Here is a 16445-nt window from a genome sequence, read left to right as displayed (position 1 = left end):
ACAGCCAATGACACGCGGTTAATAACAACGCCCAAATATGGAAAACATTCATTAACACAGCCTACCCCCCACACCAGAATACAATCTTGATGAAAAAATAACTCTTCTTTAGAGAGGCATCTGACTGCAGGCTGCAGGAGGGCGGGGCGTGATGTTAAACCCAACCCTTACACACCCCACCAATGCAGTCCAATGCAGAGTTTGAGAAGGAAGAAATATATTACTATAATACGCTTTCTGTTGTTAGGTTTTTCGATGCTAGATTTGTGAAAGGCAGATCCTAAAAGACATTTAGACTGTACTGTGAAGGCATACTGGGAGAAGGCCTCTGGACAGTCCTCAGGGAAGGAGGCACACTCACTTTTCTCAGGAACGATGAGAGGAAACCTCTTCACCACCGCTGTTAACAGCTGCAGCAGGTTTTCCACGTGCTCCGTGCTGAGGAGAAACACAGATCAGAGGGATTCCCACTTTTCAGGACCGCGCCGAGCAGACAAACACCGCCCTGTGGATCCTCTGAGAATGCTTGTCAAGTCTTTCTCATGATAAAATCTGTCACTAAGGATTTGGGGTGTGTTCTGATTTCCAGGGCATTAAGAGTTTAACTTTGTAAACTGATTTCCCATGGCATGTGGTTGATGATCAGTGGGTAACTTCAGGTGAAGTTTGAGAGATTGCACAGGTGGGTGTTTGCGTGCATGCATGTGTGTGTGTATGTGTGTTTGCGTCTGTGTGTATGTGCGAGCATGCATCTGTGTATGTGTGTGTGTGTGTGTGTATGTGTGTGTGTGAGTGCGTGTGTGTGTGTATGTGAGAGAGAGAGAGACACGGGGAGGGGGCGCCGTACTTGATGAGGTCGTGCGGCGTCTCTGTCCCCTGCTCCACTTTGACCGCGGCGGGGGCGGGGGCGGGGGCGGGGGCGGGGGCAGGAACGGGGGCAGGGGCTGTTGCCAGGGGAGGAGGGGCGGTGCTCGGGGGCTGGGGGGCGGCGCCGTTGGTGGGACCTGCCACTCCAGGCTCCGTCTTCACTGTGATGTGTAAAAACAGAGAACGCAGGAGCTCAGCGCCAGTCCGCCTACCCCGGGTCAGCTCCGCCCCTTTCCTCCGAAAGGTCACGGGCGCACGCAGAGGCCAGCGGGGATGAAACGGCACACAGCGCACAGGCAAAAAATACAGACCGCTACGGGCAAGGCTGCCTGCCCATCAAACAGCACACCCTCCCATTAAAACCAGCAGAAACCGCACTGGCCTTCCTCTCTGAAAATATATGAAAAATCTGCTTGGAGTAACTTCAAAACAGAACAAGTAATGCACTGGCATGGGAACAGGGAACTCCCAGACTACAGCAAGGCCCCCCGAGCGCCGTCTGTCTACGCCGCGTCATAAACTACCCTGGAACAACCCCGGGGCCGACCTTACTGCCAGGGCCGTTGCTGATCCGAGTGAGATATATCTCAGAGGCAAAGCTGAGGATTCCTAACAGCGCGATGAACACGCGCGGGCTCATAAATTTCCCCCGGTCCTGAGAAGAGAGCCGGACGGTAATTCTCCCCCCGCTGGCTTCGATCGCCCTCCGCGCTCCGCCTCAGTGAACGCCAGCGGTCGGGAGAGCCGTGTCGACTCCGGCGATGTACACACTTAACCTTGTGCCTATGGAGCCCGCGGGCTTTTTAATCACGCTCTTTATGCTAAAGCCCAGATAATTACTTCCTACATTATCACCCAAATAACTGCTTGCATAAGCCCAGGCTTTGATGAATTTCACAATGCGGGGCCATTACAGCAGTGAAGTACATTCTGGTATAGTTTAAACAGTAAAGAGAACCACTACTATTATCTTCAGCACAGAAAAATCAGCAGGTTAGTCCTTGCCAATGAATGCCCCATGTGTAAAGATTTTCTCAATTTGCTTGTTCATTAAAGATAATTTTTTTTTAAATCTTGACAATTAGGGTTATAGAGAAAGGACTATAGACTTGTTCTACCCTGTCCGGGCCCTATAGGGCATGGAGGGCTACCGGGCCCACAGGGCTACACAGCTACTATACCTGGGTGGCCTCAGTGCCTGCTGGGTAACTTTATCCTGATGCTGGAGGGCCACAGTGTCTGCAGGCCCTCATTACAACCAGACAATTAATGGGCAGATTCAGCAGATTAGTGTCCTAGCATAATCACTTTAACCTGCCTCACCAATCCTGAGAGAGTGGCTTAAGTACAGCTGGACTACAGTCCTCTGACACCAGAGTTCAGTAGAGCCCTGATCTACTGACAGTCGTATCCCATCCAAACCCATATCTGACTGGGGATAAGCCCTCAGATCTCAAAGCACTCAGATCTCAAAGCACCCAAGACTCAAACCCACATCTCATCGGGTGCTAAGAAAACTGGGAGCTCACACCCAGGCAGATGTGACCACATAGAGCTCCACTACCTAAGCACAAAATCGACTCCAAGAACCCAGCTTCAAATCCAAGTAGCAAAAACCACATCTCTTACCCTGGGCAGCGGAGGATGAGGATGAGGAAGAGGAAGAGGAGGCGATCTGTACGGTGGTGCTGGGGGGTGCAGAAGCTCCACTGGTGCTGGTGACGGTGGTGGTGGTGGTGGTGATGGAGGTGATAGGTGTGGCCTTGGTGACTGAACTGGACTGTACCACTACAGGAGAGAGGGGGAGAGGCAGCCGTCTATCCATTCAGCTTCAGCAGGATTTAGCCACAGTTTAACTTACCGAGCCCTCGCCCACAGGAAACTTAAAGTGCACAAACATCTTCAGCACATTTTAACATTCAGCTGCCCTGCTAAAGGTTGTGTCCAAGCAGTGGCCTTATTGGAATTTGCCCGTGGTCCTCAAGGCTGACAGACTGGCATTCTCATAACTCCCCACCCATAATCCACCTCCACATGGACAAGGAAAACTGTCCAATCAGGAGGCTTCCTTCTCCTAGCAAACCGGAACCAAATCAAATATACACCTATCACCATTTCCATGGACTGGACTGGCTACGCTGGGGCTGAACAGGCTTTGCTCTAATTGAAATTAAACATGGGGGGCAGAGGTACATCAGCAAAGTAACATTGTGCCTCTCTGAACAAGTAGCCTTGGGCAAACATCCACAGATCTTTCTTGCTTTTGGGAATCCATTACAGCACTGTGTAATTAAAACCTGGATTTAATTATAGAAGTGCCAGTTTTTTTTAAGCTGGCTAATATGACAAAAAGAGAGCTCTTTCTGAATCCTCAGAGTGGGGTGGTGTCAAAGACAGAAGAGTGAAATTAATGACTAGTGATTTCAGAGAGAGTCACGGCACCAGCCATGAGGAAAAAAGCACAAGCAGACAGCAGGGTCTTCGACGGACAGCCTGAGCCCTCTGATCTACGCCTCCTGCCGCTCATTATTCCGGAACATTCCGTGACCTCTGCCATTTTACGAATACGATCACGCCCAGATCGTTAATCCTCCAGGCAAGCCAGCGTTTGCCAAAGAAAACAGAAAACCAGCCATGTCTGTTTATGTTTTAAGGATCTCCATTTGCTCAGAACCTGACGAGATACACACGTGTCAGGGGTACACACATGTCAGGGGTACATTACTGGCCTACTGAAGCTGAGACAGGATTAACGGTCTGTCTGAGCCACGGTGGCACCTGCTCACTTTAAATGACTCTCCCAGCCCATCAGTTCATCTCGCTCACTCTGCAGAGCAGGCAGTCACCCTCCGGACAAAGCCTTTAAATCGACCCAGATGTCGAAATTACGACAAGACAACGACCTCCAGGGGAACTGGAGTGGAGGATCTTACTTCATTCAAGAAGGCTCTTTGCTCCCAGCGGAAGAGCTTCTTCCGTTACTCTCTCGTTTGCTTGTTATGAAGAGTAAACACAGTCTTATGGACCCATTCGGAGCTAGTTAGCCTCCCCGTGAAGTGCCTTACCTTTGCTGACGGGCATGAGTATGGTCTGGACCCCCCCGCTGGAGCTGCTCACGCCCAGCTGCTTCAGCTGGTTGGCAGGGATGGTGAGCACGGTCTGCTGATTGCTGGTGTGGCCAGAGTGGATCTTCAGCATTCCTGCAGAACCCAGCAACACACCCCCGTTACAGCAGAGCACGGCACGGCACAGTCAGTCACACTGGCACCACACCAGTTTCACATGCTTTTTTACCAGCCACACCATGGGTCTCCAACCCTGGTTGTGGAGAAACATGGCCTGTCGGCTTCTGTTTTCATCTTAAAATCAATACGAAATCAGACCCATGAAACCAAATGATGTGAGTCAATATTTTTATCAACTCTCATTTATGGAATTTAAGATCTGAGTAACAGTCAAAGGCAGCATACCCAGTGGCTCTCCAAAACCAGGCCTGGGAATTTTACCAACAAAGTCTCCACCCCACCACCCATGAACATAACAGAAACTGAATTCACTAATTTCTTGTCTCCAGGGGGCGCCATTGTGGCCCCAGAACATTCCACACTTTAAAGGCCTTTCACCCTTGCCGTGGCGACGTACCTGATAGGGTGGCTGCAGTCTTGGCGCTCACAGCGCTCCCGCTGCTGACCAGGGAGGCGGTGGTGACCAGGGAGGGGCTAGCGCTCTTGGTTACGCCCACCACGGCCGAGCCCGCCCCCTTGGCCAGGCTGAGGACCGGCATGTTGATGCTCTTGGCCACGGTGACCAGGGAGGCGGGGGCGGCGCTCTTGGCCGCGGCGGCCGTGGCGACCGGGGCGCTGGCGCTCTTGGCCGCGCTCAGGACCGCCGCCTGGCTGGCTGCCACCAGGACCGGGTGCTGGACGACGGGCTTGGCGCCCGGGACTGAGGGGCACGAGCCGAGCCCGGACCCCTCTGCGGCCTGGGGGAAACAGGGAGCTCGGTCATCACCTTTAACAGGTCAATTACAGAGAAGAAAGCTTTCCTCCGAACCAAAATGAGGCTCAAGTCCAGCTAATTGCTGTAAGTGAGTATCACAGAGTTAACCAATGACATCAGAGATATCCTATGACAGAACAGGACTTTAAACTGGGACCAACATTACATACAGCAGTATATGCTAAATGGGAACAATCCAGGGAATAACTCAACAGAAATGACGATTTGCTTCCAATTTAAAGGTGTTTTAAACCACAGGGGACCTCGGTCTGTGGCAAAAATGCTTTCAACTGAAATGTCCTGCTCTGGTTACACAGCTGCTCACCTTCACAGTGTGTGTGTGTGTGTGTGTGTGAAACACTGGCACAGAGTGTGTGACAGTGCCGTCTGCCAGGCCAGGCAGGGGACTGCTGAGTAGGGGGCAGAGGTGCCACCCCAGTTCCTCCTCTGGCCCATCCCAATGCCCTGTTCCAGTTCTCCACCCTCACTTACACTGTAGTGTCCACACCCCAAAATTAAACACTGCCCTTTTGTAATTCAAATACATCACGACGTGTCTACAATGTTCAGGTTCAGCAATGCATGCGTGTAGCTCTAGAAAAAATGAAGAGACCACAGAAAATTTTCATATAATTTTTCCATATTTAAAGGGAAAAGCTGATGTATGAATTTATGCATTTCATATTTCAAATTTAACACTTTAATATTATTATATATTAGAATGTGTAATTTTCATTTATCTGTGTGCCTGCCAACGAGTTCAAAACAAGTCTTGGATTTCTCGTTCTGCATAAGCATAAGCTAACTGTCATTAAAGGGTGGCTTACTGGACCAGTCGATTTATAGAATGCATTTACAGATTGCTTCTGAAACAATGAAATACTGGACTCTTTGCCAGGATTCTGTCAGTACAATTAAACAGTTTGGAGCAATGCTGGCCAAATCAAAAATTATTTGAAAATGTAATAATAATAATAATAGCATTTTAAGAACGCCTCTATAATCTTGGGAAGCTCTTCAAAAGAAGAAACACGTAATACCGTCTTACAAACTCCTGCAGGAGAAAACCCTTCCCTAAGGACAGGAAAATGAAAGCGTAGCCGTTAAACATCAAAGGCCACTCTGTGCTTTTGTTCCATAAGCCTGTCTTATCAAACGTGTCATTTCCAAATCTTGAGGCCCGTAAGAAACAATGAACCAGCTCAACTGTGCAGACTGTGGCACGCATCCAAACCCCTGCTGCCTGCGCTGACTCACAGGTGTGGACTTGTGTTTCAGCAGAAAGGAGAACGATGCACAGGACATTTATTCTGTGAAAGCAGCCCTGTCGGTCGTCAGCCCCTCTTCATGCGTCCATTCGCCCTGCGAAACAGGCCGCACGCCAAAGCTACTCACAGCCTACACGTTTAACCCTTCAGCTCCTGGAAATGCTAACCGCGATAAACTGTATTTGTGACACTGCAGGCTACACACAGGCATATACCAGTGTGTTGCTCTTGCATGTGTTTCCACACGCTGGCTGAGAACAAGCCTGTCTGTTAACAGGAGAGATTATGATGTGCCACCTGAGTCACTGCTCAGGCAGAACACAGAGCCTCACGAACGCACACACACGCACACACGCATGCGCACACCCACCCACCCTCACACACACACACACACACACACGCATACAGACTCATGCACCCGTCCCCTCACCACACACACAAATACACACGTGCGCACCCCTCTCCCCCACCACACACACACACACACACATAACCCCCCCTTCGACACACACACATCCTCACAAGCACACACAATCACATGCTTGCACAGTCGCACACTCTTATCCACGTATATCTTACACATTACACACACACACACACACACACACACAGCGTTTCATGGTTCTGTCCCCTCCTCCCCCAGGAGAGGAAAGCAAACTCCACGGCCCCCTGCGACAGTTCACCTTCAGAACCCAGCCAGTCCAACAGTTACATAAGCGGTCCAGTTATAAATATAGCTCCTCGCTGCTCTAATGAAAGTCTGAGCTCTCAGCACAGAGGCAGAAAGCAGTCCTGTAATCAGGGCATTAGCACCGAGGCTCCACTGACCCGACTTTGCCCAGTTAAGCCCACCATCCCAGCCTGTCCAGGAAAATTTATAGAAGAAAAAAGGTCTAGAACAAACCAGGGGCTAGAATTCCCAAGCCCCTTCAAAGCAGAAGCAGTAAGAAACAAACACACACAGGCCTTAGTATAAGTCAGATAGCTCTGCACAGAGTCCTACTGCAGATCATGAGTGGCGGGGGGGAAGGGGGGGTTTGCGGAGGATATTCCCGCAATGCCAAAACAATTACTATATACTGCTCTGTACTGGAGAAAAGGGAGTACTTCACTAACAGCTGTGTTTGTGGACAGATGCACAGAATCACTGGACTGGATGGGGATGCTTTCTGAGTACAGAACCGGTCCCAACCAAGCCTGCATCCAGAACAGGTGTAAAAAACACAGCTACCAGATGTTCTAGAGCACACAGCTGCTGTTGAAGCGGCAGGAGCCATTGTTGCTAGGCAACAGCCTATGAGCTTCGCCAGAACCTTGTTTGTTCCCGTCCAGCGCTGCCACACGGATCAATCGTTAAACTGCGATGAGTGGGGAACGCTCCACTGCTTCTGTTTCCCGCAAAACCTGTTGCCGTAGGGACGCGGCGCCGAACGTGCGGCCGAGCGATTGGCAGGCTCCGGGCTGACCTGCTGGGCGGAGCTCGCCGTGGCGACGGCGGCCGGGGCGACGCTGGTGCTGGCGGCGGTGATCACGCCGCCCGTCATCCTCAGGGTGGTGGTGCCGGGTTTGGACAGGTGGCCCGCCGCCGTCACCGTCTTCACCGAGCCGTCCGACAGCTTCACCTGGGACGCCTGGGACCCGCCCACCACCTGTCCATCAAAGCACATGCAGCAGTCGCAATATTATCATTACACCAGACATCTATTTGGTACACACACTTCATTATGACTTGCAGGACCAACATGAATAACAATAAGGGTCTGTAACAAAGTGATCATCAAGTTGAAAACTACAGCAAATAAGTGTACAATGGCAATCACTGCCTTGCAGATATGCATAAAGACAACAAGACCACGTCTTGACAGACTGATGCGTGTTGATGGATTAATGCAGTGATGTGAGTCGAACAGTCTCTAGAAGCAAAATTACCATATCATAGTTTTCATATTTTTATTCAGAGAAGCAACATTGCCTTGCATCACACCAGCACAATCAATCATGCTACCCGATACTGACACACATACAGGTCGGTACATATCATTCATTAATGACTATGTTAATTACTTTTTAATTGGTTTAAAGGTTTTTTTTTTAATAACATGGCAAAGTACTACACAAAGGACATTTGACTCATTAAGGTTTTTCTGATTTTCCTTCATTTCACCAACTCACGACTCAAGCAGCACACGTGAAAGCAGAAGTACAGTCGTGAATCAAACCAAAGCTAAAAGCGTCCGGTACACAGGGAAAGCTAAAAACGTCAAGGTTACCAAAGGCCGGTGCCTGTGAGAAATACGGCGGGCCCGCGGCGGTGAGATACAGGTAGAGCGGCGAGGTCCGCCGTTAAAGTGCCAGAGCGCCGCATTAATCACCGTGAAACACCGAGCGGCCTTGCGCCGGGGAGGAATCCGCATAGGTCAGGGAGATCTCGGGGCCCGTCCTCCCCTCAACTTTAAAAGCAGAGCCGAGGCTCGGGCGTGTCCTCAAACAGACCCTCGCTGCAGCGGACAACGGCAGAGTGGGGGATTTCGGGGGGGGGGGGGGGGGGGGGGGGGCGAAGGCGAGGTTTTCTCTGTCTGTGACCGCACGGGGGCTGCAGAGCGACCCCGTACAGGAACAGAAACAGGGATCTCTGGGTACGCGGAGACGGAGCACAGACACAGCAGCTGTTTGGGAGTAAGGTCCTTACAGCAGAGAGAGAGAAAGGGCACAGGGAGCACTGCAGACCCAAGAGCTCCGCCGCGGTCAGCGAACCCGTCAGATCAAACGGGGGTCGCGGCCGGCGATCATGAGGAGTCCCCTGCGGCGCGCGGTTGCGTAACGCCGGACCCGGCCAGAGTAAGCGGAAAGGAAATTTCAGATCCAAAATGGCGGCAGAAATTACGCCCAGTTTATCTCCCCAAGGGGCCTAGGAAGGATTCAGAGAGACAGCTGAAGCTGAGTAAAGGCGGAATTCCTGAGCTGTGTGACAGGTGCACTGCAGCAAGCGCAGGACCAGTTTTTTTGAATAGCGCGGGGGTGGGGGATGGGCTTTGAGGCTGATGGGCTGTGTTAGACAACACGAACGATAACCGGCGCAATCCATTTCCCCAGCGCATAATTTTTTCCATGGAGCAGAGGAACTCTTCAAGATTAGAAATAACAACAAATCCTCCTCCATAAAAAGTACAGTTATGTGGCCCTGTATTGACTGTAGAAAAACAAACAATGAGAAGCAACCACAGAAACCCCTGAATGTCTCTCACTCACCGAATTCTCTCGCTCAGCACTAACCGCACAGTCGCACGGGCTCAGTGCGTTTCACATGGCTAACACAGCACAAGCACTGAGCAGCACAACACAGGGGCATGAGGTTCTGCCGCAAGCCTTTAGAACAGACTGCAGCCAGCAGCAGGGAGACTTCAAGCCATCTGTCTCCTGTTCCGCTGTGACTCAGCGACCGGCCTGGTTGAGCGCTTTCCATGGCGCCGGGGTGGGCGGGAGGCGGTACCTGCGCGAGGATGGCGGCCTTCTGCCCGGCGGTGACCCGGATGGCCTGCTGCGTGATGGTTGCCGGGGACGACGCGCTGTGACTGGCCGAGCTCGCCCCCTGCTTCCCCGCGCCCTGCGGCGTCGGCTGGCCCACCAGGAACGTCCCCTGGAGAGGCAGATGTGGGCGTCAGTCAATAGGTGGCAGCACAGAACCCGACAAATGCAACTCATTTTAAACAGCACTGGGAGGCTATAAGAAGGATGGGGTATACAAAGAGTGAACTTATGCTCTTTGTCCTATTGGCAACAACAATTGGTATTGTTTTTTTTTTTTTAATGATGGTGAAAATGAGACCGACTGTGGCTGTCTGAATGCCTATGAATACAGAAGGAAAATTTTTAAAAATATAAATAAAACTTCCCCTTTAGTCAAAGGTATTAATGCGTGACCTGATTTCACAGTAATTTTGTGTTACTTTAAAGCTCCCCAAACTCGTGGGAAGGGAGACCTAGTTTCTGTTGCAACAAGAACTGCAGTTCTCTAAACGCAATGAGCAATCCTAAGCAAAGGATTTTTAAATATTTTAGGTCTTGCGACACATATTGATCTGTTCTCAGATAACTACTGCATTCATTATCCTGAATTTGAGCAGCAGCAATGCCTTTAGAATAAGGGTGCATGATATGGAATTTCTGGGGTTGATATCAGAATTTTGCCAATAGCCATACCTCCCTGTTCTACAATAGAGCACAAATGCAATCTGCAGCCAAGTTTACATATACACAAGTACACAAGTACTCATATTATGATGGAGTTTTTTTTACTATATATAACCTAATATTTCAATTTGAAAACTTTATTATTTAGCAGAGTGGATGAGCCTAGACAGCTACTGAGACTCCATATAGCTTTGCACGTAAGTTTGGATGGAAGAATCTAATAATACAAAAGATAAATCAAAAAATAAATAACAAATAAGATTGCTCAAATCTGGCTTCTTTTTCAGCATGGCATCCGAATTGAACTTACAGCATCAGCAGCATATCAAATTAGTCTCCTCAGGCACATGAACGTTGCAACATATTAGCCCGTAATAATCCACCATAATCTCATCATTTTGGCTAAAAAGTTGGCTTTAAGCCATTATCGGCTGACACTGGTGTGACCGTGATATTATCACATATCTCTACCTCAGAGAGAGGTTATACTTGATCAGTGGACCCATTGATAGAAAGAGGGACTTCATCTATTTATCAGTCCCAAGTGCAGCAAATGTGCAAATACTGTGTGCTGAAAACAGCTCTAGAAATTGGAGAGGGCTTGGAGAAAAGTGTAATGAGCCAAACCTGAAATCTAAATCTAAATCTAAAAACCATTAAAATTTCAAAAACAATCAACAGAATAAAAGCCTTTTTTTCCTCAATATCCTTTTACTGACCTAGAGAAGAAACCCCTGTAGATACAAGAGTCTAAGGAGCAGTACTCAGACTGGAAAATCTGTATAATGACATGCATTAGCTCACACAATCAGTGGCTCACAGTGTTTGTTAGACTGAATGCAAAAACACTCTGAAAAGAGTATGAGCAGCATGCAGTAATCATCCTTCCTTCCACTAGGCTGAAGTGCTTGTAAGATGAGGTTAGTTAGGGAGGAGATAGAGGACTGGTTCATTAGCCAGAGGTTATTCGCAGCTACAGGTAATTACAGCACACACTAACTGTGTACTGGGAGTGGGATTTGAAGTGAAGAAAGAGCAATAACTCAATACAGCTCAAACCAGAGGTGTGCGTTTACATTTAGATCACGTTCAAAGGTCACGTGACTCATCAGGCAAAATATTTCAATAACTCATCTTGTTAACCAATTATAAAGCCCTGTATGAAAGTTCATTCTGTGTAAATAATGTATCTCCAGAAAATTAACAATTGCAATTAATCACTGGGTAATTCAAGCAGGGTTTAGAAACTCAATTAATAATGATGTCAAACGGTCAATAAAACTATGTGAACAAGCATTTAATACTGACTGAAGTAAAAAATGAAAAACACCATATGTACAGGGTACAGTACAGCACGTAAGGGTGGTAGGCAGTTTAAAGATGGCAGCATCGGACCCACATTCAGCCTCTGTGTGCATTACCTGGGGCGTCTGTTTGAGGATGTAGGAGGTGTAGGACAGGTTGGAGGGCAGGGTGCTGCTGCTGGTGGTGCTGGTGCTGCTGCTGCTGGTGGAGGTGGCGCTGGGTGGAGTCTGGGAGCTCCCCGTGCTCACGGAGGAGGCGCTCTGAGCCTGCTGACCTGTGGGGGGGGAGGGGGGGGGAGAGGGGGGCGCAGAGTCTCCACCATCACATCCAAACCATGGGACTGCGCACACTTACATCACACACTTCAACCATCCTAAACCAAGTTAAGGGATTTAGTTCCATCTCTTGCTTTCTCCTGGCCTTTTCATAATCTAAGCAGTAAGGCAATATACTGCTGCTGGAATGTGTGTAAAATATAATGATAAATACTTTTCACACCAATGTGAATTTTTTAAAAATATACTGCAAAATCTGATCGTGGCATACACTGCAATATCTGAATGTGGAATATTTTCATTTCAACACTGCAGTACATTTTATTTCTCTAAGGGTGAGAACTAGATTCATACTAATTGACTGGAAGACTGGTGTCGATCTTTTGGTGGGGGTGCTAAGCTCCAGATGTATCGTCAAGTTTCTAGGGTTGTGCCTTCTGACAGAACATGAAGCTCAGTGTAAGGATAAGGGAGGTCCCCATACAGCAGCTGGACAGAATTTCTTTGGGTGGAGTGGACGGGAGGAAGCAAGGCTTACCTGAGGGATTGGAGGCGCGCAATATCGCCCCCTGGGGGATGAGCAGCAGCTTGCCTTTGCCTGAGGGATTCTTGCTGTTGGTGGTCAGGTAGAGCTTGGTGCCGGGAGGCAGATTGGCCAGGTTAGCCAGGTTGTTAGCCGGCAGCTGGAGTGTAGCCATAACTGCAGAACAGAAATACGGATTCAGAAACTGTGTTATTAACATGCCCATATGGATGAACACAATGCCAGTAAAGATATTAGACTGTAATGCCATGGATGAGGAATTTGGCATCAGCAGGGCCATCTATCCAACCAGCCCTGATAGAAGTGGTGATGACTACCATTATGGTGGCCTATAAAAGAGCAGCAGGATTTAGACCTTTAGAAAAAGCACTCTGCCAAAGAGGCTGACAATCACCTCACTGTTAAATGAACCGTGATGTCAAAACCTATTCAATTCACTGAGGAGAATGAGGGGGGACCAAGAGTAAAACAATGCCATGCCAAAATGAAAGGCCACACAGTAATGTAAGATATCACTGCGTTAGCGTAACATATACCTTAACGTTACACTACTGCGGCTACTGCATTCCTGTGGTACTGTTACAATACTTGGATGTTCATGCTACTATGGTTGTTCTGTTACAATACTGCAGTGTTACCTTTACAAGAGAACAGGGATAAAATAAGTACTCAGTTCTGCCTCACGGTTGGATCAGTGACAAAGTCTAAAAATGTCTAAATTATTCCAAATAGAAGATGATAAATACATTGGTGCAAATTCCAGCCAACAATTACTCAGCTAACTGTATGCTCATCCACTGAACAAAGATGTCTGCTGATCATGCAAAAAAGGCACTTTGAGGACACTGCCAAGCAGGCCTTCTCGCCACCTGGTGGTGAAATGAGGTACTGCTGTACCCTTCAGAGGGAGCAGCTTGGCCAATCATTGAGGGACAGGACCATTTCTAAAGCCAGTTCGCTGCAGGGACTCAGAAGCCTTAAGCCCCGCCCCCCTCTAGGTCGACGCCCTCATCGTTTCAGTCCGGCTCTTGTTAAGAGCACAAAGGGCCGCTCAGTGGGAGGCTGTCACTGCGCCGAGGTCACCCGCCGCCCTCCATGTGACATCCTGTTGTCTTGTCTACTTCAGAGCGTGGCTCAGTCTGGTTTTTTAATGAATGACGACAGTCAAACGAAACAGAAGCCACAAACTGCGAACACAAACATACATTCACACGCACAGGCACGCTCACACTGCAAACACACATTAGCAAGCACAAGTGTTGGAATACGCATATGTGCGAACACACAAGTAAACAGTGATTCTTTTGCGTGCACACAAACACACACACACACACAAATGGCCTCAGGTGTTGTAATGTTAAAAATTTCCCAGCAACAAAGAAACCCTGCCGTGTGGCTTTTCCCCAAACATGTATCTGGTGGTTTATTAATCAGAAAATCACAGCAGCAACCAAACTGAAACCTGCAAGGTTCCACAAATAATGATGTGTCTTAGCAGCTGTGGGGGAGCGCCGACTTCTACGCTGCTGAAAAGTAAAGAAGTTCCAAGCTAATTTGTGTCTGCTTTAATGCAATGCTGTTGGCTACTGGGATGTGAACTCCAGAGTGATCAGACTGCTTCCTCTCTGCCTGCCAGCCTTCCTCCAGCAGCTCTAGCTCTGGGACCTCAGCGCCAGCTCCGCTCATGATGGGAACCCGGGTTTCTCATTAGCCGTTAGCCACCTCCCGCGATGCGGCCTCCATCTACCAGATGCCTCCTCCCAGGAGGAGCGTCAGGCTGCGCGCCGTTCACACACACGCCAGCTGGAGAGGAGAGCGGCGCGCCTCCTAATCACACCATCACATCCTATTTACAGGGAACCGGGCTTGTCCCCTCAGCGAATTCAGTGAAAAATGTACTGAGCAAAAAACTGCATCTAACAGCAGCGTGGAATAAAATGTAACATCTGAGGAATGGTGTTCGTGCCAGGGACTGTTTGTGTGACAGATATTTAGTTAATCACAGCCTCTTTTCTCTGTTTCATTTCTGTAAGGAGCAAACCTATGGAATCACAGGATATTCTTATGTGTCCACTGCATTACCTGAGCCCTGACCTCCGGTCTTGGTGGTTCCTGTAGATGAGCTTGTCGCCTTGGTGACGGTGTGCACCTGCTGACCCACGATGCTGGAGCCGCTCACGATGGCTTTGGCCACACCCTGGGCGATCACCTGTTTCTGCCCCATCACCTTGGAGACGTTGGGGCTGGACTTGGCGACCAGGATCTGCCCGCTGCTGATGGCCACCTGCTTCACCGCCGACTGCAGGGCCGAGCCCATCGGGATGCCCACCACCTGCAGAGGTGCATCGTGGGAAATGTGAGCACTCTGCCGCGACAAACCGGAGGGTCATCGTGCTTCAATGTTAAACAACAGTGTCAACAAACTATTTTAAACCATGGCTGTGAGAAAGAGACTCAGGGATATGCGAGTTTATCCAATTATCTTTGACCCCACACAGGCAGGTGGGTGGGGTAGGGATGGGGGGGGGGGGGGTTTCACACCTTGCTGGCTGTGGCTCCCGGTGCGCCGGCGCCCTGCTTCTGAGGCGACACGGCTATCATGTGACCGCCCTTCACTGCGACAAACTGCTGCCCGGCCGACTGCTGGGGCGTTGCCGTGGAAACCAGCATTTGCTGCGCCTGGTGCTGCTGCTGCTGCTGCTGCTGCTGTGGCGGCTGGGAGAGGACCTCCCCCGGCTCCTGCTTTATGATGACCTGCGGAGGACGGTGATCCACACAGCCTTTCAGTAACGGCATGCAAGAGCGCCCCAGTGCCCACGAGGCGTTCATTATAGCCGACCCACCGTAACACCACAAGTAAAACATCATCGATCATCGCAGAGTCAGCGCTGAACCCTTCCACACAACTGCTGCCCTGAGACGTCCTGTATTTCATTTCTACTGTTTTATGGCTTTTAGATTCTGGCAGGTTTAAACACCAAATAATAGCATCTCCACTTGATGGACAAAGCAAGCTTAACACGACTGCAAAGGGGGGAAAAAACACCCCAGTGCTTTCCTGTTTGGTTCAAACGATTTTAAACCAGGCTTTATAGACTCATACAATTCCACTGCAATCGTTACAAAGTAAAAGCTCAATTCAAAATGCAAAAATAAACACGCAAAGAAAATATTGGTTATTGGATCAAGAAGCCCAAAAAGACAAGTAACTGAAAATTAGGAGGAGAAACGGATTCGGAAGGACAAATCCATGTCATGGATATTCAAAGACTTTGGCCAGGCCTCGTCACAAAGCTCTGGGAGGCATTTCTTAGCCCAGGGCTCACCCGGGGCACAGCACGCCCTGCTGAGAGCTGTCAGTCTGACCCAAAGGCCATGCGCCCAGGTACTATCCTCTACCGCTAACAGGAAGGGCTCGCCCTCTCTCTGGGTGACTGGCGTATGCCAGAGTGGGCAGCAGGCATTGGGGGTACCCATCTGTAGCACCCTGTGAGGTCAACTCTGAAGAGGAGCAGAGTGTGACCTCTGAAAGCTGAAGTGGATTCTGTCTAATTCTGTTTGTTCCGCAAGCTAAACTCGCTGAACTGAGTTGGCTGGCCCCAGGTGGCTGCCCGCTCCTTCCCGCACTATTTCATCATATCTGAAGATTAATGTCTTTAATGAGCACACACAGGTCCAAAGCATATTCTTAGATATTTCATTTTCATACACTGCAAAACAGCAATGAGTCACATAAGTTCCCTAAAGGCCCACTAACTGTAACACAGGTTCACAGGCATCAAGTGAAAATTCATTGTTCCATTAAATAAATGAATTTACAGTAATTGGCGTCAAATCATTATTATGTTTCAGCAAAGATGGAGCTCCTCGCTCTGACGTCGAAAGGCACTGCTAGTAGAAATGCCCTGGTTGCAGGTGCATCAAAACATGATGGCCAATCAGATGGGACCAAATCGGTCCCGGACACGGACTGCGGACTCCCCTGCGTAAGCTCTC

General features: G+C 49.3%; 1 protein-coding gene across 3 annotated transcripts in view; it reads right to left on the bottom strand.

Annotated features, from left to right (window-relative positions):
* Positions 1 to 16445, bottom strand: part of yeats2 (YEATS domain containing 2) — a 39903-nt gene that overhangs the window by 6447 nt on the left and 17011 nt on the right. For all 3 annotated transcript variants that reach the window (XM_035423859.1, XM_035423857.1, XM_035423858.1), the window contains exons 14-24: positions 14991 to 15203; positions 14532 to 14781; positions 12444 to 12605; positions 11747 to 11904; positions 9625 to 9771; positions 7601 to 7783; positions 4510 to 4849; positions 3933 to 4067; positions 2497 to 2655; positions 848 to 1028; positions 362 to 438 (exon numbers count right to left, since the gene is read on the bottom strand). In XM_035423859.1, coding sequence (XP_035279750.1) covers positions 362 to 438; positions 848 to 1028; positions 2497 to 2655; positions 3933 to 4067; positions 4510 to 4849; positions 7601 to 7783; positions 9625 to 9771; positions 11747 to 11904; positions 12444 to 12605; positions 14532 to 14781; positions 14991 to 15203 — 2005 coding nt within the window. The remainder of the gene's footprint in view (positions 1 to 361; positions 439 to 847; positions 1029 to 2496; positions 2656 to 3932; positions 4068 to 4509; positions 4850 to 7600; positions 7784 to 9624; positions 9772 to 11746; positions 11905 to 12443; positions 12606 to 14531; positions 14782 to 14990; positions 15204 to 16445) is intronic.

The sequence above is a fragment of the Anguilla anguilla genome, chromosome 6 (assembly GCF_013347855.1).
Source record: "Anguilla anguilla isolate fAngAng1 chromosome 6, fAngAng1.pri, whole genome shotgun sequence".
NCBI lineage: Eukaryota > Metazoa > Chordata > Actinopteri > Anguilliformes > Anguillidae > Anguilla > Anguilla anguilla.
The sequence above is the reverse complement of the archived record's forward strand: the minus strand, read 5'-3'. Positions and strand labels throughout refer to the sequence as shown.